The sequence below is a fragment of the Leucopleurus acutus genome (assembly GCF_964270905.1).
Source record: "Leucopleurus acutus genome assembly, chromosome: 19".
Taxonomy (NCBI): Eukaryota; Metazoa; Chordata; class Mammalia; order Artiodactyla; family Delphinidae; genus Leucopleurus; species Leucopleurus acutus.
In genome coordinates, this window is record NC_139161.1 from 24737169 (window position 1) to 24764438 (window position 27270).

At 51.3% G+C, this 27270-nt stretch overlaps 1 protein-coding gene across 1 annotated transcript; it reads left to right on the forward strand.

Annotated features, from left to right (window-relative positions):
- Window positions 1–5129: 5129 nt before the first annotated feature.
- On the forward strand, window positions 5130–9429 carry WFIKKN2 (WAP, follistatin/kazal, immunoglobulin, kunitz and netrin domain containing 2; the record flags this gene model as incomplete). Its single annotated transcript, XM_082859853.1, has 2 exons — window positions 5130–5333; window positions 7909–9429. The coding sequence occupies 2 exons, from the start codon at window positions 5130–5132 to the stop codon at window positions 9427–9429; spliced, it is 1725 nt and encodes a 574-aa protein (XP_082715979.1).
- Window positions 9430–27270: the final 17841 nt, after the last annotated feature.

Sequence of the window (27270 nt, forward strand, 5' to 3'; positions counted from 1 at the left end):
AGCGATAAGACTGGAGAAGACATGGAAGTGGAAGTTCGTGGTGGTCCAGGCTAAATGCTTGGCCGGCATCATGACCGTGGGGAAACCATCTTTAAGCCAGAGGTCTTGCAATAGCAGTCAGGAAAGGCCTGTTTCTTGGTCACTGCACATTTTGTGCTGTTGGAATGGGTGCCGGGGCTGCATTTGACTCTGGAAAACACGCCCCCTTGGCTCAGCAGCGTGTGGGTGAGCAGGGAGACCCACGTCTGGGACCTCCTCACTCCTCTCTCACCCAAAAGGAGGAAACAGTGAGGCAGAGAGCTTGGGAGTGAGGAGAGCCGAGTGGCCAGGGAAGCTTCTATGGTAGAGGAGGCCTGAGTGGGAGGGGGCCAAGCCCCGTTTTAGTCTTCCTGCTGGACCCCAGGCCCTTGCTCTCCCCAGCAGAGTGGAGAGGGGGAGCCCCGCGGCCTTCCGTCTTCTTCCCTCCGTGTTTGTCTTGGCCGAGAGCTGCCGGAGGATACTGGAAGCCAGTTCTGTCAAGGCGGAGCTGCAGGAGTCTCGGCACATGGGATCACAGGGGAGGGAGTGGGAAGGGGTCTCAGGTGGGGTGATGAGGGGGGTCCCCTGACTCCTTGCGCGCTGCGCAGCCTCAGCGCCATGGAGCCTCCTGGTGAGGTGGCTGAAATCCCCGAGTTCCTTGAGGCCCACCTGCTCCAGGAAGGCATTCACAGACTCACAGGTGCCAGAAGATGTGTCTCCTGCTCTTGCGGCACGACACACAGATCCGTTTAGACGCTGGCACTCAAGCTTCCAGGGACTTGGTCCCACCAGCAGGCCCCCTGGCCTGGGCAGGGCTGTAAAGGAGGCCTGGCTGGCCCAGAGCACTGGCTAGGCCCTGCCACGGCCAACTCCCATCATTCTCAGACCTTGATTCAGTGCTGCCTCCCCCGAGGCCCACCGTGGACCCTCCCATGTCCTGCTCTGCACAGATGCTGACAGGTCACGTGTCCCACAGCTGAAGGTCTCCCCCGTCCGCCTCCACCATCTGCTGAGGCCCCATAATTATTCCAAGGCCAGTGCAGTCTCACTCCGAGGGGAGAGTTCACACAGCCCTGTAATGTAACCCAGGCCCTGGGCTGCTCGGGCAGGGGGTCCCCAGCTGGGTAATGAGCCGCCGATTTTATTGAACTCCCTGGCTTGACTCTGACTAATCAAGGCTGCCCGGCCTTCTGAGAACCCACCTAAGCACCGTTGCTAAGGACTTCCTTCTCCCCAGCACCCCAGTTCCTGCTCCTCAAATCTTTCCTCCTCCCCAGATATGTTTAAATAACCAGGATCAGGGCAGGGAGGTTCCCAGGGGGTTGGCCTCCCCCATCCATCTGGGTGAAAGCGTGGCTGCCTCAGGTCTGGGGGCCCAAGCAGGATGGACCAGAATGGGCTGCCCTCTGACTACGCTAGGGCCACTCCAAGCGGAAGCCGGACCTGCAGCTCCCACCCCCACCCTGTCTCCTAAACCCGCGTACTTCCCTCTCACCTCTGTTTCTGGAGGCCTGCACTCCAGGAGGGAGGGCCTTGGCCGAGGAGGCGTGCTCTGGGCCAGGCCCGTCCCCGGAGAAGTGTAGGAAACAGGGTCCTGCTCAGGCCTCAAGACCCAGCCCACGTCACATGTGCACAACAGCCACCCCAGGCCTCTCCCTCCTCTCTGCTCCCCGGCACTTGTAAGGGCCCCTAAGACAGCGAATACTACTCTTACGCTTTTGCGTGTTTGTTTTCTGGCCAAGACTGTGTCCTCTCTGTGGATGAGGACTGCCGTCTATCCCTATGTACCCACAACTTAGCACAGAGTAGGTGCTTTAAAAAACATCAAGAAGGGAGAGGGAGGAGACGCTTCAAGAGGTAAGAGGTTTGGTCTGTGCATGAGGGACATGGCATCTGAGATGCTGTCCCTGTGGATCTCCAGGTGTCTCCACCACGTTTATGGCTGAAGTGTCTGGAGGGGAGAGACCTGGCCCATTTAGGAAGCAGTGTCCGTGTGTTGTCAATACTCTAGCGGTTCGGGACTTGTTCGGCTAATGGTGAACCTGAGGTCAAGGGTCACCCGGAGTTCACTGTCCTGGGTGACTTCCTACTGGCTGCACCTAGAGTAGGCCTTGAACCCGTCCTGGAGGGTGTGAAGGGTCCATGGGCCCTCTGCCCTCCCACAGTGGTGGGGCTCTTCTGAGACGAGGTCAGGACCCAGCCCTCTTCCTGACGGAGCTGTGCCTGATGTCCTTGGGGAGGGTGAAAAGCAGGGGAACCCCCCCAAGTTCAGGCCGCTGCTCAGGCTGACCCAGCCCATCTCCATTCCCCAGAGGCCTGCGTAGGTGGGAACGGACAGCTGAGCCCTCCTTTGGTCGCGGGGAGTTGGTGAGCGTGCATTCCATGCCACCCTCCAGGGAAGAGAGTGAGGGAGACAGAGTCAGAGGGAGCCAGATCCAGGGACCGTGGGAGGGAGGGCCCAGGAGGAGAAGACTTCAAAGCACTCCCAGAACAGCTTATAAACAAGCTGGGCTGGTGGGGCAGCCAGCGGGGGCCTTTCTGGAGGGGCCGGAAGCTTGCATGGGGTTGTGTGAAGAGCACAGGACAGGGGTCAGAGAGGGGAGGCGTGAGCCTCGGGGGCCCCAGGCAGCCCCACCTAACCTCTCTGTGACTCGGTTTCCTCTCTCTCCCTCCGGAGCTGGCGTGAGGGTCAGCGTGACGATGTAGGTGAAAGTGCTGTGTAGGCGCCAAGCCCTGATCAGATGTTATTTATTATTCTGAGCTGTGTTTTGGTGGGAGACTTGGAAGGGCTGAGAGGGAGAGCTGAGTGTTCTAGGGCCCCTTCTTCCCCAGTGCTGTTTTGAGAGTTCTCAAAGCAGAATGGCCAGGAGTGGGGCCCGGGCAGGGAGAGGCCCATGGCTCTCGACAGGATCAAACTGGGCGGAGGATCGGGTAGGATGGACAAGGTTCCCTGCTTTTCCGACCCCCACCACCACCTCTGGTCCGTACCCCTCCCTGCTCCCCCGCTTCCTAATGGTCTCACGTGACTCCCCAGAAATCAGCCTCCTCTCCCCGGATACTGTCTCATGTAATGGGGCTGTGACAATTTTTCTAAGTCCTGCTCAGAAGTGTGTCACCGTCCATTTCCCTTTGTGATATCCAAGGAGGCTGCACAAACCATGTTCACCAAGTGCTGTGCAGAGGCCCGACTCTGGGCAGCTGGAACACGGGTTTATGAAATTACAGGGAATTCAAAGCAGCCGGCGCCGCCCGCTGTCTGGATTCATTACTGGGACCGGCCTCGGAGGGAAGTTTATTCCAATAATTTAGGGGATTAGGATCTGACACCCTTCATTAACTCTTTGACATAAGCAGAAAAGACAGATCTTGCAGAATGACCCACACGACGGGAAGGAATTGGCTCAGGCAGGGAGGAGGCAACACGCCGCCCACGAGGAAGAAGCAAAGTCTGCAGGGTGGAAAGAGGGTCGCTGCCCTTTCACAGGCCAACTGGAGGGTGAGGTCTAGCCGGAGGGGGAGAGCGGGTCAGGGCTCGGCACTTGGTTTCCCCATCTGTGAAATAAGTGGGGCCCCACCCCATCGACTGCCCCTGGGACGTAGCAACTCAGTTACTGCTCCCCACATCCTTTGCAGCTGGTCTTGAAAAGGTACCTCTCTCTTCCCCATTCCATGGCAGGCTCTGGCTCTTTTCCTGTCCCCTCCACAGATATAGCCCTTGATGTTTCACAAACTTCTTGTCCAGCCTGTAAAGACCAGAGTTGGGGCTGCACATCGACAGCAGTTTTGACAGCTGGGCGGGGAGGGGTGCTCTGCAAAGGCCCCACAAGCTGGTGTCCCTGCATCAATGGTGGGTCACGTAGCTGTGTGACATGGGCAAGTTGCTTACACTCTCTGTGTGTCTTTTCCTCAAATCTAACATGAAGGTACAGTTTGCTGTGAGGATTAAATGAGACCATACACACAGCCTGGCACACATTAAGGCCCCAGTAAATAGCAACAATTAGTCGTCCTACCGCTGCTCACCGGGGGTGACCTTCTCCTTCGTAAAGTAAATCAGGGGGACGAGAGCTGACTGGCACTCCCTGAGTGCAGCCTTCATGGTCGTTAGCGAGGCGGCTGGGCTGCCCAGCGCTGTCCCAAGACACTGTGACCACATAGGTTCTCTTGGAGCCGGGAGTGTGTCAGTCGAGGAGTAGGAATGTGATTCGTCCCCGAGCCGGGGGGAGCCGGAGCATATCTGGTATGTGTCTCTGGAATGATTTGGGGAAAATTCCCCGAAGTTGGAACTTGAGATGCAAACTGCCGGGACAGAGAGATAGGGAGCTGTCCGCACGCCCCCCACCCTGGGACCTGGTGCTGGGGTGGGAGTCAGCTTACACAGCACACAGGCTGCTCAGGCCCGCCCTGGAATGGCCGTGAACTTGTTGTTTTTCCACGTCATTTGCTCTCAGATGCACTATCGGGCCGGCGATGCTAACCCTGCGGCTGCAGGTCCCTCCTTGTAACAAGCGAGTGTGTGTTCTTCGGAGGTGGCCCAGGGGAGGAGGGGGCCCGGCCGAGAGGTGGGGGGAGGGGAAGCACGCCTCCTGGTGCAGTACAGTGAGCTTGCGTGTCCCAGAGCCAGCTCCCCCAAAGCACATGCCATTTCTGGCCCCTGAAGGGGTTAAAGGCCTCCTGGAGTCAAAAACAAGCAGGTGTCCCACCGTGCCAGATACGCCGCCTAAACTGCTTCCAGCTTTTTTTTCCTCTTCTGCAACAAGTCTGTGATCAGCCCCAGGACAGAGGAGCCGGCAGCCTGCCTGTGACAGGCGTCAGGTTAGCTTGCTCCCAGTCGGGTGGCGCGCCCAGGACATAAATCCAGGCTCTGGCCCCCGTGCAGCTTCTCTCCCTGCACGCTCCGGAGAGGGAGCCCCCTTCATCTGAGGCTGCACAGCCCGGCGGGCTCCACGGACCTGGTGGAGGCAGCCTCGGCAGCTACAGCCCTAGCGGCGGCGAGGAGGCCCGCTGGGGTGGGCAGGGCAGGTGCTGCAGCCCCCCGAACAGCACAAGGCCCTGGGGGCCCAGCCCTGGCGCCGTCTCAGGGGAGGTCTCTGGGCGCCGCAGACCCCACCATGCAGGCCCCGGGGTGCTGCTGTTCCCGGTCCTGCTGGGGACAGATGGCAGCGCTGCTGCTGCTGCTGCTGGGGGCGCCCCCGCGAGGCCTGGCACTGCCGCCCATCCGATACTCTCACGCTGGCATCTGCCCCAACGACATGAACCCCAACCTCTGGGTGGATGCCCAGAGCACCTGCAAGCGGGAGTGTGAGACGGACCAGGTGAGTGTGAATCTGGAAGCCTGAGACAGGCCACGTGGTCTTGTTAGCGAGGGAGAGTGGGAGCTGGGTGGTGGGAACGACTTGGAACGTGAAGGAGCCCAGCCCCGGGCCACATGGAGATAAACAGGGTGTGATGTCTGTCTAACTTCGAGGCCTGGAAGAAGAGGTGGGCGTGGTGTCAGAGTTTCTCAGGGGCTGGGAATCTTCGGATTCCTGGTCTCATGTCTGCGGAGGGCTGCTCTGAGCCAGCACTATGCCAGGCACATCAGAGAGACTGGCGTGACCCACCCGCGGCCTGTCGACAGGTGAGAGTGGAACTCAGGACCCCACAATAGGCAGCGCAAGGCTCCATGGCCAGGGAGGGGAGGGTGGGCCTGCACCCCGCAGCCATCTGACCACAGAGCTGAGGCTTCATCCGGCCTCTGGGCCACTTCCCCGGGGGTTTGGACCCTGACCCTGAGATCAGAGCAGGCTGATGGGGAGGGTGGGCAGGAGTGGATCTGAACAGACTCTCTGGGTGTCCGTAGGGGGCACGTAGACTAGGTTTCAACCTGCCAAATCCCTCGCGCCTCCCAGCACTCAGGGCAGGCCTGGTTCTAGGGCAATTCCCTCCCAGCTCCTGAGCCCGAGGGCTGTTCCCGTCACTTCCCCATGGGGTGAAGCTCCTGCTGGTACCTGACGCCTGCCTGGGCAGAGATGCGTCCTGCCAGTCTGGCAGCTCCTGGGGCTCGGGCTGGGTTGGTCATCACCAGGGACCATGGGAGACCATGATGCTCCGTCTGCCGAATGCATGTAACCTACGAGAGCATAGGCTGGCCCTGGGGAGAGCGGCCTGTCCCTCACAGTGCCCACGGGACGATCCAGGCCTCTCACTGGCAGGGAGCAGCGGCGGAGCCGAGGGAAAGAAGGTAAGGACTAGGGAGGGGTGGAGCGTCCCCATCCAGCTGAGGTCGTGCTGTTCGTTGGCCACGTTTGCGGGCAAGGCTGCTTCACTGGCACAGGCTGGTCTGAAAAATCAGGTGCAGCTCGGAGACAGTGAGACTCTTGCTGATTCTGTGTGTCTTGGGGAGAAGGCACCTCCATGGGGCTGGGGATATGGACAGCCTACGGGTATGTTCTGAGCCTTTAAGCAAAAACTGTCCTAAAAATTCCCTCCAGGTTTTCTGTGCCCAGAAATACCTTCCCCTGGTCCCCAGGGACCCAGGCTTTCCTGGACCTCTGAGTCCCGAAGGAGCTTCCGGGGCCAGAGTCTTTAAGGAATTGAAGGGCCCTCCGGCAAGGAGCAGGTTCTCTGCTACTCAGCCCCCTCTTCCTCTCACCCTCTCGCTGGGTCCCTCTCCCGCAGACCCCAGCTCTGAGATCTGTCCATCCCTGTCCCAGAGCCTCCCTGGTGTGGCCTAGAAGCCTATGCCAAGCAAGGGCTGCAAAACAAAGTCCCCATTCTGAGCCGAGAGGGGAAAACAGTAAACAAGTCGGGCAGGCAGGCTCCACGTAGCCCTTAGCTGATGTGGAATGTCACAGGGGCTGAAGGGAAAGTTGGAGCCGCACGAGGCCAGCCCTGGTGGTGAGCAGCTCCCAGAGCCACGAGCAGGGCTCAGGATTAGGGGCACTGCCCACATCCCAGCGAAAACACCACGTGAAATCCTTGTTTGTGTCGGCCCCAGAGCGTGTTGCTAATTTTGAGGAATTAAACTAATGCTGTATGTGGCTCCACAGAGAATCAGAGGGAATTACACGGCCTGGCAAGTCCATGCTGATGGCCTTGCTGACCTTTGCCACACAAAGGGACTTTTTTCCCCCGTGGATTTCCCCGTGCAATGTCCCACAGGTTGGAACTGGCACAGCCCACAGTGGCCAGACCTGGTGTCCTGGGCCTGTCCTGCCTGCCCTTCCTCTAGGCTTTGGATGAACATGGGCCAGCATCAGAGCTGCCGTTCCTGATGTGTATGTGGACAGCCTTGAAGAGCTGTCCCCGTGGTGTCCGACTTTTCCCTCTTAGCATTTGGCCAGGGCATCCCCATTGGAAGAGACAAAAAAAGGCAGGCTCGTTTGTTGCAGTCGACACCTCACGGCGGTAACAATATGATATAGAAGAAAAATACCTCATCAGAATCCCATCCACCTGGAGCTTGAAGCCCTTTCCCACCACTTCCCAGCTCTGTGGACTTGAGCGGCTCCTCTCTTAGTTTCTGCATCCTCATCTCATCTCATGGTAGTAGGAAGACTTTCCCTCTTACAGTATGTGACCTTCCTCTTCCCACACTGCTAGCTGTGTGACCTCGGGCAAGTTACCTAGTCTCTCTGTGCCTCAGTTATCATTACCTGTGAAGTGAGAATGATGGTTGTACCCATTGTGATGAGCATTAGATAAGCTGACAGATATAAATGTTCTTAGAAGAAGGCTGGGCAAATAGTGGGTGAATACATTAGCTATTAGTATTATCGAAATGGTTTTCTCATGGTAGGTGAGCACCTATTAGTTCCCTTCCCTGGAGACCATGGGGGAGGGTGGGGGGAAGCCTGTGTTCTCTTCCTTCTCCTCCTTGCTCAGACCTCTCCATCTGGCTCTCCCCAGGAGTGTGAGACCTATGAGAAGTGCTGCCCCAACGTGTGTGGGACCAAGAGCTGTGTGGCGGCCCGCTACATGGACGTGAAGGGGAAGAAGGGCCCCGTGGGCATGCCCAAGGAGGCCACGTGCGACCATTTCATGTGTCTGCAGCAGGGCTCCGAATGTGACATCTGGGACGGCCAGCCCGTGTGCAAGTGCAGAGACCGCTGTGAGAAGGAGCCCAGTTTCACCTGTGCCTCCGACGGCCTCACCTACTATAACCGCTGCTACATGGACGCCGAGGCCTGCTCCAAGGGCATCACACTGGCTGTCGTCACCTGCCGCTATCACTTCACCTGGCCCAACACCAGCCCCCCACCACCCGAAACCACCATGCACCCCACCACGGCCCCCCCAGAGACCCCCGGGCTGGACACAGCAGCCCCAGCTCTGCTCAACTACCCTGCGCACCAGTCGGTCACTGTGGGTGAGACAGTGAGCTTCCTTTGTGATGTGGTGGGCCGGCCCCGGCCCGAGATCACCTGGGAGAAGCAGCTGGAGGATCGGGAGAACGTGGTCATGAGGCCCAACCACGTGCGCGGCAACGTGGTGGTCACCAACATCGCCCAGCTGGTCATCTACAGCGCCCAGCCCCAGGACGCCGGCATCTACACCTGCACGGCCCGCAACGCCGCCGGCGTCCTGCGTGCTGACTTCCCGCTGTCGGTGGTGCGGGGGGGTCGGCCTTCGGCCACCGAGGAGAGCAGCCTGAACGGCACAGCCTTCCCCGCAGCCGAGTGCCTGAAGCCCCCTGACAGTGAGGACTGCGGCGAGGAGCAGACCCGCTGGTACTTCGACGCCCAGGCCAACAGCTGCCTGACCTTCACCTTCGGCCACTGCCACCGCAACCGCAACCACTTTGAGACCTACGGGGCCTGCATGCTGGCCTGCGTGAGCGGGCCGCTGGCCGTGTGCAGCCTGCCCCCCCTGCAGGGGCCCTGCAAGGCCTACGAGCCCCGCTGGGCCTACAACAGCCAGACGGGCCAGTGCCAGTCCTTTGTCTACGGCGGCTGTGAGGGCAACGGCAACAACTTTGAGAGCCGCGAGGCCTGCGAGGAGTCCTGCCCCTTCCCTCGGGGGAACCAGCGCTGCCGGGCCTGCAAGCCAAGGCAGAAGCTCGTCACCAGCTTCTGTCGGAGCGACTTTGTCATCTTGGGCCGAATCTCTGAGCTGACAGAGGAGCCCGACTCAGGTCGCGCCCTGGTGACTGTGGACGAGGTCCTAAAGGATGAGAAGATGGGCCTCAAGTTCCTGGGCCGGGAGCCGCTGGAGGTCACTCTGCTCCACGTGGACTGGACCTGCCCCTGCCCCAACGTGACGGTGGGCGAGACGCCGCTCATCATCATGGGTGAGGTGGACGGCGGCATGGCCATGCTGCGGCCCGACAGCTTCGTGGGGGCCTCGAGCACCCGGCGGGTTCGGAAGCTGCGCGAGGTCATGCACAAGAAAACCTGTGACGTCCTCAAGGAGTTCCCAGGCTTGCAGTGAGGCCCTCCGCCCCTCCCCAGTCCTGTCCCTGACCTTCCTCCATTGACCCATCCCCAGCACCCCTCAGTCAGCAAACTGGGCAAGGTCAGATTAGATGGTCTTAGGCCAGCAGGGGAATGTCAATCAACGCATCCGAAAAAAGCCACCGCATGGACATATATACACTACCAAGTGTAAAACAGACAGCTAGTGGGAAGCAGCCGCATAGCACAGGGAGATCAGCTCTGTGCTTTGTGTCCACCTTAGAGGGGTGGGATAGGGAGGGTGGGAGGGAGACGCAAGAGGGACCAGATATGGGGATATATGTATAGCTGACTCACTTTGTTACACAGCAGAAATTAACACACCATTGTAAAGCAATTATACTCCAATAAAGATGTTAAAAAAAAGAAAAGAAAAGAAAAAAGCCACCCGAGGGTCTTAGATCAACTTCTATTCTTTGAGTTCAATAAAGAGGGGGTGTCTTTTCAGCTGTGGGGGACAAAAGGAGAAGTCAACAGACACCTGCAGGTTATTCCTAACGACCAGTCTGCTCTGGCCTTCTTAGCTTCTCTTGGCTGGCCACTCCTTCCCCTGGCTCTCCCAGCCTCCCTGCCCCTAGCCAGCCTCCCAGCCAGGATTCTAGAGATGGAGGCTGCACGATGGTCACAGGAATAGTGGAATGAATTGGTCTGCAGAAGAAGTAGGTGGGGATGGAAAGGAGGGCCCAGGAACTGATGGGATAAATTTCCCACAGCCCCCCAGAGCGCTATGAGCAGAAACCACTTCATGGGGGGATTGTGGGAAGTGAGAATCGGGAGGCTTGGCCTGAGTGGAGGCTGCCGGGCAGGTGCCTTTGGGCGGTGGTCAGCCTGTGCTTCGGTGAAGTTAGCCTGGCAGTCTCTGAGGCCACCACAGCACATGTGGTGGAGAGCACGTTTCCCATGTTTCTTCTCCCTTGGCTTTATTGATTGGTTTATTGATTGTTGATTTATTGATTCAGTTCTGTTCAATCCAACTCAGTGGACATTTTCCGGATACTTACTGGGTGCCCGGTGCTAGGACCACAGAGAGATGTTAGTCACTGCCCAGCTCATAGTGACTGAACACAAATGTCCAGACCCCAGGGCTCCCCCAGAAGCAGACCGATGGCTGGCTCTCCCCGCTGTCAAAAATCCCATTTTGAACAGACAGCGTGCTTTCAGCTGCCCCTGGCTTCCTTGGACATAAAGCAGATAGAAGCCCCAGGATCTGTTTTGGTGGGAAGAGAAATAAAGGAAGAGGAAAAGCAGGCAGGGAAGGGGGTTGGCGAAGGAGTAAGAAAGGAGGGAAGAGGGGAGGCAGGCCTGGGAAGGAAAAGGAATGTTGCTCGATGCTCCCATCTGGTGGTGGCCCTGGGAGCCGCAGGGACCCGGAGAGGGGCTCTAGGCGTGGCCTGGGAGGGCCGCTTTGGGTGTGCGGCAGCTTGTTGGTGGCCTCTGTTTCTGGACTTCCTGTGCAGGTCTGCCACCACACCACTAGGTAAAGTTTTGGGGAAACCCACCGTCAGTTCTTCCTCTGCCCCCATTCCCTCCTCAGCCCTTCATTCTGCCCGTGCCCCTCCATAGCTGAAGAAGGTCTTTGTGGGGCATTTTTGTTTCTTCCTCAAATGTAGGGGGAAAGATACCAATGAAAAGCTCCGAGTATCAACAGCCCTTCTTGTGTGGTTCGTTTGGGCTAATGTGGGCGGGACGGGGGGGGTGGGTAGTGTCGTTTCTTTGGCGACCTGGTGGTTGAGGGGGGAGCTGGGGGGTGGGGGGGTTAATCTGTCCACCTGGATCCTGTTGAGGTGGTAACGGGACTTCTTACTGTGGCGCCCACCCCAGCTCTGTACTTTAGACGCAGGAGAGCTGAGGCCAGAGAGGCCAGGTAACTCACCCAGGAACACGGGCAGGAAGGCACAGGGTGTAGGCCCAGGTGTTCTGCCTCGTATCTCGGTCCCCTGCCCCATCACAACAGCACGGTGGGCCAGGGCAGACTCCAGACCCCAGCGCTGATGGTCAGTTCAGGGGCACGAAGGTGGAAGAGACAGGAGTGGGCAGGGGGCCATGCTGCTGTCCTGCTGTTACTCCCTAGGGGGCCTCTGGGTGAGGCTTGGTCCCAAAGCCCTGGGTGCTCAGAGCACGTGGCTGGGTTCCCAGGCTGAGGCAGCAGCACCTCTGGTGCCAGGGGCTCCTGGCTGTTCCCCTCCCCGGAGATGTGTTCAGGAGTTTTCAGCCAGGGCGGGCTCCCAGCTTGTCTGTCCCATAGGCTGGGAGCCAGCTAAGCACGAGGGACACCTGACCCCTGTCCACTTCCCTGGTCTTCCCGGGCCATAGCCCCAAGGAGGAATCCAGGCCCAGCCCAGCCCAGCCCGGGTCGATCCCTCCTTAGAGATAATTCCCTGCAATAAGGAGGGGCCAGGATGGAGAAGACAAGCTCCTCCCTGAGAGAGAAGAGAGGCCAGAGGAGTGGGAGCTCCTCAAGTCACCACTGGGAGCACAGAACTTAAACAAGAAGGTGTGAGCACCAGACGCAGGCCCTGCCCCTCTCAGGTCCAGAACCAGGGAGTAACTCCTTCCCTTCCCTCAGAGGGCGGACACACTGTTGCACCTGCTTCTGGGCTGAGGTGCCCCAATAAGTGACACATCACCTTAGAGCCCGAGGGGGCAAGTGTCCTCACGCCAGCACCTGTCACCTCCCCTCTTCCCTCCACTTGCATAGACGTGGGGCTGAGCCCTGTGACTGCCGGGCGGAGGTGTGAGAGGCTCAGGGGATCTGATCTCAGGCACTGGCCACACACAGCTGCACACTTGGGGTCCCTGTCACACTCCATCCCCAGCCTGGCAGGGTGGGAAGGCCCAGCCTGTGGAGTCAGACACACCTAGGGCTGAATTGGGGCTCTGACACGTATCCGCCATCTCTCTGAGCCTCAGTTTCCTCATCTGTAAGAGCAGTTCATGGAGACTTGAGGTGCTCGACCCTATTAACTGTGTCTAACTGAAAAGCCTAGGAAACAGAACCTGGCACAGGTGGCTGCCCCTGGGCCCCCTCTGCGCCCTCAGCAGCTCCCTGGCTGACAGCAGGCCCCCAGGACTGCTCTCCTCCCCTCGCCCTTCCACCCAGACCTCAGGTTTCACAGGCTCAGTGACCACGCAGCTTCAAATGTTGTATTCTGCTGCTCGGAATACATCCCAAACTGACCACCCCGCATAGGTTGATTTGGGATTTGGAAAATATGGGTACTTGGGGAAAGGGTGATATAGTATCAATGATCGTGGTGGACCTGCCACATGGCGTTTATTTTCTGTCCTTGAAACCAAGTCTATGCCTCTCTCTGTCACCCAGGCCTTACGTAGTAACTGGCTTCTGGGAGGTGCTGAGTGCAGGCTGAACCGAATTCCCAGGGCCTGGTTGCCAGGTGACCTCGGGAGGCCCAGCCTACCCTGTCTGGGAGATTTGGCCCCAGGATATAGGGGGATTGAGCCCTCCTTCAGGTCGAGGTGAGGATGCTCGCGCCTCCCCTGCTCGCATCTGTTGTTTCCCTCTCTCCACCCTCCTCCGCCTCTACCCCAGCTCTCTGCCTTCAGAGGCTCGTTCTGGTGCCGGCTGTCTCCAGACCAGCTCTGAGGCCTCCGCTTGGAGGAGGACAAGACAGGGGCAGGACGGCTTGGCTTTTTCCACCCTCTGAGTCCCCCAGCCCCTCCAGCCTCCAAGGACACACTGCCCCATAGTCTGATGTCACCCCTGGACAGTGGGGCCAGAGAGCAGGGACCGGGGGCAGAACCTGATGAGTGAAGGGGGCGAATAAATACAGCTACATGGCGATTTCCTCAGACTGTGGACTGTGCCCTGTGTCCCACCATCCTGCTATAGCATCAACATTGAGTGGGCGCTTACTGCAGGGCAGATGTCATCTCTTGTCATCTCTGTCACGCCTGTGGGAGACAGAACGCTCTTTTGTAGGTGGGAAAACTGAGGCTAAGGAGACGAGAAGCTTGTCCAAGATCACCCAGCCGCTAAGTGGCAGAGCTGAGATTTGAACCTAAGCAGTCTGACTTCTAGGGTCTTAATGCTCATACTATGCTATTTCTCCCAGCATGTCACACACCACACACACACACACACACACACACACACACACACACACACACGCGCGCGCGCGCGCGCGGCTCTGGGCTGGGCAGTGTGGAATCCCATCAGGACCCCAAACGTCTCCAAAGAGCCTGTCTTCCGTCAGCCACACGCACACCACCCCATGCTTATGAGGTTACGTGTCACATGGTATTTCTATCACACACGTGAGCAGTCATGGCCCGGATTCCGGAGCCTGCTCATCCTTCGAGACTCAGCTCCTTGGGGAGCCTCCGCTGTGCCCAGGCCGCACACTCTTCTCCAAGTCTCCATCTCCCTCTGCACTTGCACTGATACCTGGCCAGAGCCACTGCTTAGGGCTCTGGGAGGCCGGTGGGCCCAGCTTGCAGGGACCAGGGGGATTCGCTGGATGAACAAATGGTCCCGGGACCAAGGGTCGTGCGGTGCACTGGAGACCACAGGGCTGTGAAGGGCTCCTTTGGGGTCTTCCTTCCTTTTGCCCAGCTCCACTTCCTGATACTGTCTCCTTCTCCTTCCACCTCCCCAAGGTGTCTGAAGTCTCCCTCCTGCTCTGGGAGTGTGTGATTAATACAGGCAGGATGGAGGGCAGGGTTCCTGGGTCCTATTCTTGGCTGTGGCCTCATTCTGGAATGTGCCCTGAGGTCAAGTGACACTCAAGCTGTCAGGAGGAAGGAAGCCTAACCCTCTAGCTAGCGCTGCCCTGAGGGAGCGGGTAGGGCAGGCAGGTGGGCAGAGTCCACCACCCTCTCCTTCCCGCCTCTCTGCCTCCTATTTTGGGGTTGGGCTGGAGTCTCTGTGTCCCACCCCAGCTAACCCCAGGATGTGAATCTCTGACATCCAGGTCTCCAGCAACACCCTGGACACCCAGACAAGGGGAGAATAGGCTGCATCTCCAATGTTTCCTGGACTGGACCCTCCCAGAGGTAGGGCCTCTTTCCAGCACGTCTGTTGGGGTGAGGTGAGGTACTTGGGTGTGTCTCTTGTCCTTTTCAGGTCTTCAGGATATGGCTAGAGACCTGGCAGGATGCAGATATACCCACCCTGATCATTTGTTTTCTGTCTTGGTGTGAGGGACACACCCAGTTCTGACAGAGGATGGTGACAGTTTTGTCTCTTTTCTGTGTGAACAGCCAGGAAGTAGAGACAGGGCCTGGGGAAGTGGTGAGGAACCCCAGCAGGGGAGGAGCACAGTGCCAGCAGAGAGCGGATGGGCATTTCAGGGTGAACAACTCTTTTCTTTTTTGTAAGTTTCCAGGTTCTGCTAATGCTGCTCTCCTGGGACCACATTTGTTTTGGCCGCACCGTGGGGCTTGTGGGATCTCAGTTCCCTGACCAGGGATCAAAGCCAGGCTCCTGGCAGTGAAAGCGCTGAGTCCTAACCACTGGACTGCCAGGGAATTCCCGGGTGTGAACAGCTCTGATCAGGCACTTTACAAAATGTTGTCCAGTTTAATCCTCACAACCTTCTCTCAGCTGCATCTTTTACTGTTTCACCGTGTGATAAACCCCACCCTAGGCAGCAATGTTCAGGAGGGCCTTGTTCACAGCACAAGGCGTGACCATAGAGGGTTTCAACAGATATTTGTGGAATGAATGAATGACTGAATGAAGCAAGCCCTACAGACCTTACGGAGGAAGCGATGACCACAGAGGAATTATTGCCCCTGTTTTACAGATGCTGAATCTGAACCTAAATGTTTAAAGGAAACTTGCCCAAGGTCATAAGGCTAATAAATGGAAGAACCAGGATTCAGACCTAGGTCTGTCTGACTTTAGTGCCCATATCCTTTCCAGGGTAACATCTATATTTTAACCATTTCAGCTAAAGGCTGAGGGCCCCAAATGGCTGTTCCCCGCCTGAACATCCCTAACCACCTTTTCTAACTGGTCCCTGACCTCCAGGAGTGCCAAGGCTGTACAGAAAGTCACAAAGCTGCACCCTCCAATAGTTAAGTATTGAATTCATGTAAGTAAATTCATAGGAAATCAAATGTTTAAATTCAGTTCCTCAGCCCCCCTAGCTAGAGTCCAAGTGTCACATTTCATGTAGATTAGTGGCTATCATATTGAACAACACAGACGTAGAGTATTTCCAGCATCACAGAAAATTCTGTTGGATAGCCCTGTCACAAAGGATTAAACCGTTAATTCTTGTTTTCTCCGGCAGAGATCTTGTGTAAGGGTGCGGGCCCTGACTCTAGCTCCTGCCCTGCCAAGGGCTCCAGGGATTCCTGTTCCTGGTTTTGGTCTCATGGGTCCTACCGCCACAAGGGCTTTTGGTATTGCCCTACTGTCTCTAGACTCTAATCTCAGCTTCAGAAAAATCCCCTCATCTTTTCTCCCAGAAGGCTTCTGTTAAGCCTTCTTGCAAATAAAGTTCTTGATGGCCTTTCTCAATATCCCAGATTTCCTAAAGAGGTACACAGATGAGTACACACACACCAAGACCCAACAGTTGTGGCACTCAGGGGAAGATGAGTTTACCAAACTTTTAGCTAAGTATGACAGAGAGGGGCTGCTGATGGCAGGGAGACAGTAGGGGCTCCAGGTCAAATCCTCTCACGGCATGGCACAGTGCCCACGACAATTGGGAAAGTGCTCTCACTAGTGGGCCAGGTGATCCCCAGCTCTTCAGAGACGTCTGTGGAAGTGCTGAATAAAGGGCTAAGAACTAATTTGTTTGTTATGGTCGTTGCTGTCAGAATTGAATTGCATAAGACTTTAAAAAGAGGCACCAGATGTTTTAGGCCTTAAGGCCCCCAAATTCCCCTGGTATACAGGGTGAGTGGCCGTGAGGAAAGGCCAGAGTCATGGCAGAGCATGGGCTCTTGAGTCAAACTACCTGGGCTCAAATACTGGCTCTGTGACTTTGGCTAAGTTAACCTCTCGTGCCTCAGTATCTTCATCTATAAAATGGAATAATAATGGTTTTCATAGTGCCTCTCCAGCAGTAGTCAGCCCTGGGCCTGATTGCTCCAGCTGGTTGGGAATAATTGCTGTTGCACGTTCCCACCTGTGGCTGGAAAGAACCAGGAGATGAGAACAGGCCTCTCTCCTCAAATCTGCTCTTGGACAGCAAAGTAAGAACAGATGCAGTCTCCTTTGCTGACAAAGGAAGAGTCCAGGATAAAGGTAGCCAGAAAGGAGAGAAGCGAGAGGAAGGGAAAGAGAGGCACACACTCTGGGTCGGGTGGTTGGAAGCAAGCGGAGACAAGTGGAGTAATGAGGTAGAGACGGTTCGTACCTCCAAGTGTAGAGCTGAGTTCTTTCTTTTAAATTTTTATTTTATTATATTTTTATTTTTGGCTGTGTTGGGTCTTCGTTGCTGCATGCGGGCTTTCTCTAGTTGCAGCGAGCGGGCACTGCTCTTCGTTGCGGCGCGTGGGCTTATTGCGGTGGCTTCTCTTGTTGTGGAGCATGGGCTCTAGGTGCGCAGGCTTCAGTAGTTGTGGCACACGGGCTCAGTAAGTAGTTGTGGCGCGAGGGCTCAGTAGTTGTGGCGCACAGGCTTAGTTGCTCCGCGGCATGTGGGATCTTCCTAGAGCAGGGCTCAAACCCATGTCCCCTGAGTTGGCAACTGCGCCACCAGGGAAGTCCCTGGAGCTGAGTTCTTACCCTTTATTTCAAGCACCACTCCCCATCTCAATGCACCGAAAAGGCCAACAGAATAAAAGGGGAAACAGCCTCAGAGTTTTGGTGTGACCAGTAACTCAGACTCATAGTAATCCTCTCAGTCATCACAACCAACAATTTCACCCTGTGACCCTAATAAGAGGAAAAGCTGGTGTTCGTGGATGAGCAGAATGCAGCTTCAGTGAGACTTCCACAGATGGCAACCCATCCCCATCTCAGGCCTCATGGAAGATACCCACTCTTTACCACCTAGACGCCCTGATGTCAGGTTTAATAATTTTCATTACTAATAGCCTGCAGCACCTAATATGCGCTCAACATACACTACCTCATTGAATATTTACACACCTGTGGTGTGTATGTTATTCACCTCCATTTAATATTCTCTCCATTTCAGAGGTGATGAAACTGAGGCTCAGAGAGATTGAATAATTTGCCTAAGGCCCCTGGCCAAGCAGGAATCCAAGCTCAGGTTGGTCTATGTGACTCCAAAGCCCATGTATTTAACCACATGTATAAGATATTCCACCACAGATTCAAGAACAGTGAAGTACAGTTTTCTCGTTTGCTTCCTCCTTTCTCCCTGCTGATCCACCAGGAAGTTTCACTGCGTAGAATTCTTATGAAGAGGCATGTTTAAGGCCAGCGGGGACCTCCCCTAAATATGCTGATCACATGCCCTTAAGGCTAACCACAGGCCGAGAGACAGAAAGAGATGGGGATGCAAGCCCCTCTCACAGGAGAGTCGAGAGGTCAGGTTTATCCCCGTGGGGAAGAGGATTACGCTCAATGCTTCTTATCCCTTACACGGTCCTCACACTCAATGTAACAAGCAGGCTTTCTCAGATAAGAAATCTGAGGCTGAATAAGTTTAACGGGGCACAGCTACACGGGGGTGAGTTTGCGATTCCATTCGAAGTCTGACCCCAAGGCCCATACTCTTTTCCTGTACAGAGTTACCAGGAAGTTACCAATTTTACTCGGAGGCTTAATGAAACCCCTACACTGCTATAGAACATTCTTGCTCAGTTCTTAGCAGTTACTAAGGAGTCTGGAGACAAACTCGTGGTGCCTAGACCTCTATCCCTACTGGTGAAGTTGGGGTGAGACAGGGACCAGACACTGATGTTTTCTGTTCCAATGCAAGATCCGCGTTTCATAAAGAACAGCGATGCTCTCTGAACAGTCCCAGGTCACGTGAAGGGGCTTGGCCAGCCTGTGGCAGTATTTTCAGTAGATGACAGAGTGCTCAGCCGCAAGGGAAGCTTAGAGGAGACTCTAGAAAAGCATTGCTCAGGGAAAGTGACCCAGGGGAAAAGGTATTTGTGGCTGTCAATTTCTCGCTTAGAGGTTACAAAGCTTCCCTGCCAAAGTCCTTTTTTCGATTTATGCTCAAACTGGAAGATATTATAAGCATCGAAAAAGCCAAACTGGAAAGCCGAACAGCTGAGCTCTGAAAAGATAGTAACCTTGGCCAGAAGTAGAATGTGGTGATGGGTACCGCAAGTGGGAGTGAGCTGTGGGTGTCTGAATTTCTGCAGTGAACACACACACACAGATTCCACCGGCACCGACTTCTGGAAGGGCACCATCTGCTGTGAACTCTGATAATTACAAAAACAGAAAGAGGTTTTGTCTCTAAAGGTAGGAAAACAAATGAGATGACCCCTAGAGGGAGCTTCTAGCCTGAGGAGGTTTTTAAGATAAGCATTTAAACTGAAACTGGGATAGGAACTGGAGGTGCCCCTCCTGTACTTCCCCTCCCTCACTACCACTACTTCTTCCTTGGAATTCTTCCCTGACCTCCTCATCCCACCCCTGGGTCTCATGAATAAAGAAATTCTAAACCACCTCTCTTTCACAATATTTCTGTTCAGAGCTTGGAGCAATGAAAAAAAAATTACAATGTCCCAAGTCAAAGGCAGCTTTTCCTGGGAGTGATGGACTGGAAGCAGGAACAGATTTCCTCTGCTTTTTTTTTTTTTCCTAAGAGTTATAGCACTAAGTCTCCCACTGTGGACACGTCAGACGAAGAAAAAGAACCAGGACCAAGTTTTTCCTCCACGGCAGCTGGGAATTTGAGAGAGCCCATGCTTCCCCAGGTGACCCATTCTTCATAACTTGATTACTCCTCCGCAGTCTAGAACCCCTCGTGTGGACATGATCTCTCCCTTTCTTTGTTCATACCTCCATATTCTCCTGTGTATGATTATTTCGGTGTGTGTTATCGTTTGCTAGAGTGTAAGCCATTGGAAAGGTCCTAAAGGTTTATATACGTCATCACCAGCTCCTAACCTAGTAGATGGTCAATAAATGTGTTAAGGGGGTGAACACAGGGGCTGTTGTAAATGCTACCTCACTTTGTTTGATACAATTTAGGGACTTGAATGGAATCTGACCCTCGAGTCAACCTGACCATTTTGCTATCATAAGGACTAGTAAAGCCCAGGACCAAAGACTTCAGGTGCGTGAAATGTCTCGAGTTACTTCTCAGAGAATCTGAGCACCCAGACAGCAGTAGGAAGTGGGTACATAAAACTAGCCCATGACCTGCAAACTCCTATAACCCACTCCCCATGGTGTTTCTGCAGCATATTTCCCTTTCCTAACCGTGCCGGGCAAAGGCTGCTATTAACACAATTTTGGGGTTGCTGAGCAAACGACCACCTACAGGGCCAGGCTAGGTGTGTGGGGAGGGAAATGACACAAAGTGCAGTTTATAGATACTGTCTCCTATGTAATCAGGTGTGGTTCTTTCATAAAGCCTTCCTACGGAGGTCAAAGGAGCAGTGCAATGGTTAAGGATCGTGGACTTTGGAAACAGAATCCCACGATGCAAATCCTGACTCTACTGGGGGTAAGTATGTCACCAACCCTGCTTCCCTCTGTACATGAGGGAAACAGCATAACCTTCCGAGGCTTCTTGTGAAATTTAAGTGAGCTAAAATGTACAAATGCTTAGAACAGTATTTTGCACACAGTGCGCACTGCGAAATGTTGACGGTTATTATTGAGCTTCCGAGGCTGGTTATTGCCTCTGGACTCCACAAGACTTTTGATAATACTAAAATCATCGTCATTCAGATAGATAGCATGTAAGATACTGGTGCAGCTACCTACCCACTGTCAAAGCCTGGAAGAAAACTCATACTCATCGGGAAAGTGTGGTGTGCCTGGACTAGGAAACTTGTCCTGTGTCTCCAAACTTCTGCAAAGCATCCAACAGGGGAAACGATCTCCAGGATGAGTTCCACGGCTCACACACACAGGCTCCCTCCTCTACCCTTCTTTCACCTTTCCCACACGTGAAGGAAGGGCAGATAGAGGAGACATACCCTAATCTCCTTTCTACCTGCTACCAGACTCTTCTCCTCTGGTAGAGGCTCTTGGGGAGATAAGGTCTTACCTTTGTCTCTCTATTGCTTTTATACAAAACCCGAAAAGTTCTTTGAACTTTCGTGGCTCGGATGATAAACAAGAGTCTCCTTCCAAAAAAACATTTCTTCCTAAATTACAAAAAAAAAAAAAAAGTTTCCTGCCTTTCTTCCAATCTATTTTCCAACCTATTGTAGGATTCAAAAAGATGCAACTTCTCCAGGCAAAAACCCTTTATAGCCTTGTGAAAACCGCGTTGTTCTCAAAGTCTTTAGTTAAAGGGCCTCTGGTGACACCTCAGTTTCTAGAAAGGCTGCCCAGGGATTGCAACTATCTTAAGCATTGGATTGAAATGGTTTAGGGATCCCCATCATGTTTCCTGAAAATAGAAAGGAGTGAGCAGAAAGTAAGTCACAAAGACTCTATAGAGCTTTAAAATGAATTGGGACTTCCCTGGCAGTCCTGTGGTTAAGACTCCACGCTTCCACTGCAGGGGGGGGCGCGGGATCGATCCCCGGTTCAGCGGTGTGGCCAAAAAAAAATGAATGGCAGGTAGTTTACAAAACAAGGAGTGTTCTTTTTTAAGAAAAGAGTTCTGAGGTCAGCAGGCAGATCTGGATTATCAGTGAACAGATATGATCATTACAAAACAAATCAAAATCCAGCCTTCATCCTCACTAGAAATGAAGCCATGGATGGTGGAAGGGTGGCCAGGAAAAGCCATCTGAAAGGAGTACCTGCATTTAGTTCAAAACAGAAAAAGGAACTGTGCCTAGAACTACTGAACCCGTGTCACAGGGCATCTGGACTCTGAATTAAAAGAGACAGTTTTAGGGTCCTATGATTCCACTTCTTAAACCACACTCATAGAAGGAGTATCCAGTGTTCATGTCTATCAGCACCCAGTAGTCATCAGTTTATACCCATCTGCTTGAAACCAAGCTAGGTGGATACCGTGTCTACGCTTGTCCTATTTCTTTCTAGCCTAAAGGAAGTACAAAATTGTTTTGAATTAGAATGTAGTTTGGGGAAATATCACAGCCTAGCTTTCACACTCCAAAGGAGGCTATGGTGTCATATTCTCCCAGCTCTCTCAACAGCACTAAGGAAGGAAGAGAAAAGGAGACTCAGGAGCTGTCAAAGGGCATGTGGAGAACCAGTTTTTAAAAATAGCTGCAACCTGGTGGTTGGGAAAGAAGTTTATGTTTGACTTTCACATTTAGTACCAAAAAAACACATAAAAGCAATGTCTAGCTTATTTTGTAAATGTGGTTTTTCCACAATTATTTTTGAAACACTTGAGGGTATAGACAGAAGGGATGCGACCCACAGTATATGCCAAGGTTTGTCTAAAAATATTTTACACCTGTTCTCTGTTCTGCACGCTGGTCATATTTTATCAGTGAAGTAAAGTGCTCATAATGCCAGACGAGGAATGTGTTTTTCCTTCCAAGTCCTCAATGTTTTTCCCTCCTGTAAAGCAAACCTCCTTTTCTACCTGCACTAAAATAAAGCTAGAACCATTACCCACATGACACATCTACCACCAGAGCTACATTTCAACTCCTATTCCTGAGCAGTACTGTTTAGGAACAACCATTTCAATACTTTTCACAGCAGTGTGACACTTTAGCAAACATTTTTGGCTGCCCCCAAAAGGAACGTCAACTTGTATACTGGGTTTAAATCAACTTGCTGATTGTATAAAAAAGAATGCTGAAACACTGGTTTCCCTATCAGCGACTTAAAACTAGAAAACAAACTCAGTGGTATTTATTACTGAAACATGAATAGAATAGCTTTTACGATATTACTGTAAAATTTTTATTTAATTCTCTGTTGATGCAAATAATAGACTGGACAACAAAATGTTGACTATAATAAAGACAGTTATGGTCTTCATTTACTTTTTTGATTTCAAAGGGCAACACAACAAATATGGACCTCGTGGCTTCTAGATACTGTAAGCCCCTAAGAACACATTACAATTCTTCATAGCAAGGTGACGGCTTCCTCAAAACTCTGTCAGGAAGTGTACTGATATCACTGTACTTACTTTGCAGATGAAGAAACGGAGCCATCTGAGTCAAATTACTTAATACACTTAAGGAAGGAATTAGACCCATAATTTCCAATAGCCTCCAGACACGAGCTGCTTCCCAATGTTTTTTTTCCAAGGTTTGCCTAATTGTAAGATGATCTCAAAGCTCCACTTACAGACTATATGTATGAAGCACGTGTTCGAAAATAGAAATCTTAAAACTCAAATACTGAGAAATGGTTAGTAGAGGTTTACTATTCACAAGTCAAATACCATTACTGACAAGACTTTTAGCCTAATCTAAACCTCCAAAAGCCCATCTAGTGGTTCAGCAATATTTGGTCCAATCAAATTCTAACTAACCCAAAATCAAAATAGTAGGCACTTAGTATAACAAGATTTAATCCATATAGAAACTACAGAAATTCTTCTGAGCTTTTTTTTTTAAATTAATTGATTTTTTTAAATTTATTTTATTTTTGGCTGTGTTGGGTCTTCGTTGCTGTGCGGGCTTTCTCTAGTTGTGGTGAGCGGGGGCTACTCTTCGGTGAGGTGCACGGGCTTCTCATTGCGGTGGTTTCTCTTGTTGCAGAGCACGGGCTCTAGGCGCGCAGGCTTCAGTAGTTGTGGCTCGTGGGCTCTAGAGCGCAGGCTCAGTAGTTGTGGCGCACGGGCTTGGCTGCTCCGCGGCATGTGGGATCTTTCCGGACCAGGGATCGAACCCATGTCCCCTGGCATTGGCAGGCGGATCCTTAACCACTGTTCCACCAGGGGAGTCCCTTCTGAGCTATTTTTAAACTGAGTTTTGTTTATTGTGCAGTTTAAACATGTTCAAAACTAACAGCAACAATAAAGGGAATATAAGTTCATTCATAATAGCACATGCTTCTAAAATGTGACCACTTCTTATTTTAAACCAAAATATATTGATCTTTTTTAAGAAGGTCTTTCAGAATCAGTTGGAAACAAGAGGTCATTTGGTTTCCTTAAAGTTTAAAAATAAAAGCAAAAAGACTAGTTATCACAACATCTATACATATAGAAATCGTGAATTACCAAGGTGTGCCTTAAGATCGTTTTTCAAAGTAACTTAAATCATACGAACTGGAAACACATTGTTGAAGACTGTTTTGATAGTTGACTTGGCCTTTCCTTACATCGTTTATCAACAGCACAGGTAAGGAACGTGTGTGAAAATAGCTCCAGGAGGTCAAGGTTTACAATTTTACTTAGAAGTGATAGGGCCCCTGAATCTACAGCTCTTACTCAATCTGAAGGAATCACCCAGTGGTTCCAGTATAAGAGAAGTAAGTAATCAACACAGCTGAATTAAGGAAATCAAGAAAATTAGAGCATTCGTAGGACTTAATGATTTCTAAAAACATTTCCAGATAGCCTGTAACTGTAGTTTGTGGCCACTGGAAATACAAAGCATCTCTCTCAAAACATCATGACTGGAGAATGGCTAAGAGCCTCCCACTAGACCCTTCTCGTAACACTCTTGTAGAGAGATTCTACAAGTCATGTGGCTAATACATCAAAAGTGGTCTTATTCCCCTGACTTCAAATTAGAGGAGCGACCAGTTGGAGGGAACAAAGCATAGAACTTAAGACCAAGAACTCTGGAACCAGACTCTCTGAGTTCGAATCCCGACTCTACCACTTACTGGCCATGAAATATCAAGCCGTGTCTCGGCCCTTCTTCTGTAAACTGGGTTAGAACTGTGCATGGCAGATAGTAAATGATATATAAGGATTTAACTGAATGATTTAAAACATTAAAAAAGTACAAGTGTTGTACTAATTTTCCAACTGTATGCACACAGATATTGGTTCTAGGTCCTTTATTCCCTAGGTCCGCCAGGGAATTCCCGGTCCTAGGTCCTTTAAACATGAAGATACATTCCTGTGGGAGTTCCCTGGTGGTCTAGCGGTTAGGATTTGGAAGCCGTGGCCCAGGTTCAGTCCCTGGTCGGGGAACTGAGATCCCACAAGCCGTGTGGCACAGTCAAAAAAATATCTAATAAAAAAATAAAACATAATTAAGAAAAAAACCCAACGATATCTTCCTAATATAACAAAAAAACTGAAAAACTCTGATCTAAAGTGACCTCCTGGGCCAAATGGATTAAAGCATCAGCTGACTGACACACTATAATGGGTTTTATTAAGCAACGGCAATTTTACAAACTTGTCTTCTAATAAGGTTTTTCCCCTCTTATCTGATCTTGTCCTAGAGTACTGTTATCCTGCTTCTGACACATGCATGTATTCTAGGCAAGGAAATATATTGGATATGCCATACCTATGCTATTTTCTGTTTGTGTAGGAAGGTCTCCAACCAGCATTTTACTTCATTAGTTTAAGTTATGTGCAGAAAGAGGTACAGTTGACGCTTGAACAATACGGGCTTGAACTGTGTGGGTCCACTTATATGTGGATTTTTTTCAGTAGCACGTACTATAATACTACATGATCTGTGGTTGGTGGAATCCTCAATGCAGAACCGCAGGTATGGAGGGCTGACTATAAGTTACACATGGATTTTCCGCTGAGCGGAGGGTGGGTGCCCCTCCTAACCTCCGTGCTGTTCAAGGCTCAACTGTACTTTATTTTCTCCGTATGTTACACTGACTTATTTTAAAATAAGTCTTGAAGATTTGTTAGATTAAATCTCTCAGTTAAAATGTGGGTACATATGAGAATGATATTAACACCAATACACATTAGAAAAACACTTTAAATTCAGGGCAACTTTAGTTTCACCTTCAAAAACTAAGAAGTTAATCACAGTAAACAGTGTTATCTTTAAGGAGGCATTTTGACTCGAGGTCTACGTTTGCCATCTAATATAGGTTAAAGTTATTAAAAGGAGATTTAACAATACACCTGATTTTAGAAGATGGGAAACAAAGGGACACCAGGATAGGGCCATTCAGAGGCTGCCACAGTATCTATAGGTCTAGAAGACAAAAAAATGGAAAAACACCTTTAAGATAACTAACATCAAAATTGTAAACTAAAAGTCTCCACACAGAGGGTCAAAAGTGTGACGGCAGTGGGGGAAAAGAGACTTGGGACTAAGGTGTAAACTTTTCTAAGGTTTTCTAAGGGGTGCTAGGAAACCAATCAAGATAAAATTGAGTTAACTTTTTCAGCACCAAACCAACATATGTACCAATATTTAATTTCCCTAAGATTTTTTTTGCCAGTACACACATCCCCAAGATCTGATATTCATACTTACATTAAGCTCAATTATTTAAAATCTGAATATATGTATTAGTGTTCCAGATTGTTACAAATTCTATTATGTATCTATTGGCCAGTTGCCTTTTGATTTTTAGAAAAAGTTAACTTGAGCCTTTCATTTATAAAAAGGCAGTTGTCTTCCAGTTAAGCCTATGATAACATCACCCAAAAGTTTCTAGTAGCAACTAGTGCTTAAAACCATTACTCTGTTCTTAGATCTATTCAAACTTTGTGATCACAAAAGCACATAATTGATAGCATAGGCAGACCAATCTCTGCCAGTTCCAGTCACTACCCCAATACTTCTTCATAACCTCATTCTGTCCACTAAAGGACAAAGGCCTCACCATGGAGCTGACAGAACAGCTTAGCTCTGTTATTTCCAGTGCTTGTTTCCTTAAAACTTTTTATTGTTCTAAACCGAGAGGGTAACAGACAAAAGGCTTTTGTAGACTGGTGTCCAAAAAATTCATTTGAGACCAAATTTATTTCACAAGTAACCCAGACAGTGCTGGTTTCTTACTAAAAAAGCAGAGAAAGTTATGCTTCCAATTCAAGACAATTTTCTCCCCAATACGATGTCAACACTGTATCAATGGACATCTAAACAGTGAAATGACTCATTATTTTAGCTTAAATGTAGTCTCACCCTTCCACCTCATCACTTACAAAAAAAAAAAAAAAAAAAACACTCCATCCTTAATGAGCCACCACAATTTGACAGATTATGACTAATCTTTGACGTCCCAAACCAGCAGGTTGGCTATCTGCTTGCAAAAACAAAACCAACCCAAAAACTGTGCGTCAACTTTTTTGCTAGGAAAATGCACACAAATACTAATATAAATACCTGTCCAATCTTGAATAGATTTTAATCATCAATTCTCCAGCTACCTACAATGACTAAACTCAGTGTTAAGGATTAGTAAAAACAGACCTAAATCTTCTTTTTAAATAGTTAGGTCAGCTGCTTCGTCAAGCAAGTTTTCTGAGCTATTCCTCTCCCATGCAGAAATAGAAAACTGATCCAATGGTTTCCTTCTCCATATACATTTCAAATAAATCCTCTCAGTTTACATGAGTGAATTTCATTTTATCACCTGACTCTGTCTTAGATGTCAGCATGACACATTTTAATAGGGTTGACTCGCCTTAGCATACCACCCCTATAGTGGGGAGACAAGATGTGGACGAACAGAGTTAGTTGCTGAACACAATAAAGCCGTCCTAAGCAGGCTTTAGGACAACTCTTTACGTGGCAAACTACTATCTGTGCACTAGTGGAGCGACAGCTTTCCATTATTCCCTTGTGATTCAATGAGTCAGATCTTCCTGCCTTATCAGCATTTACAACATCATAATTCCAGAATTGGATCTTTGGCAAAGGCTTAAAAACAAAGACCACAATAAACATTTTTAATTTTAAA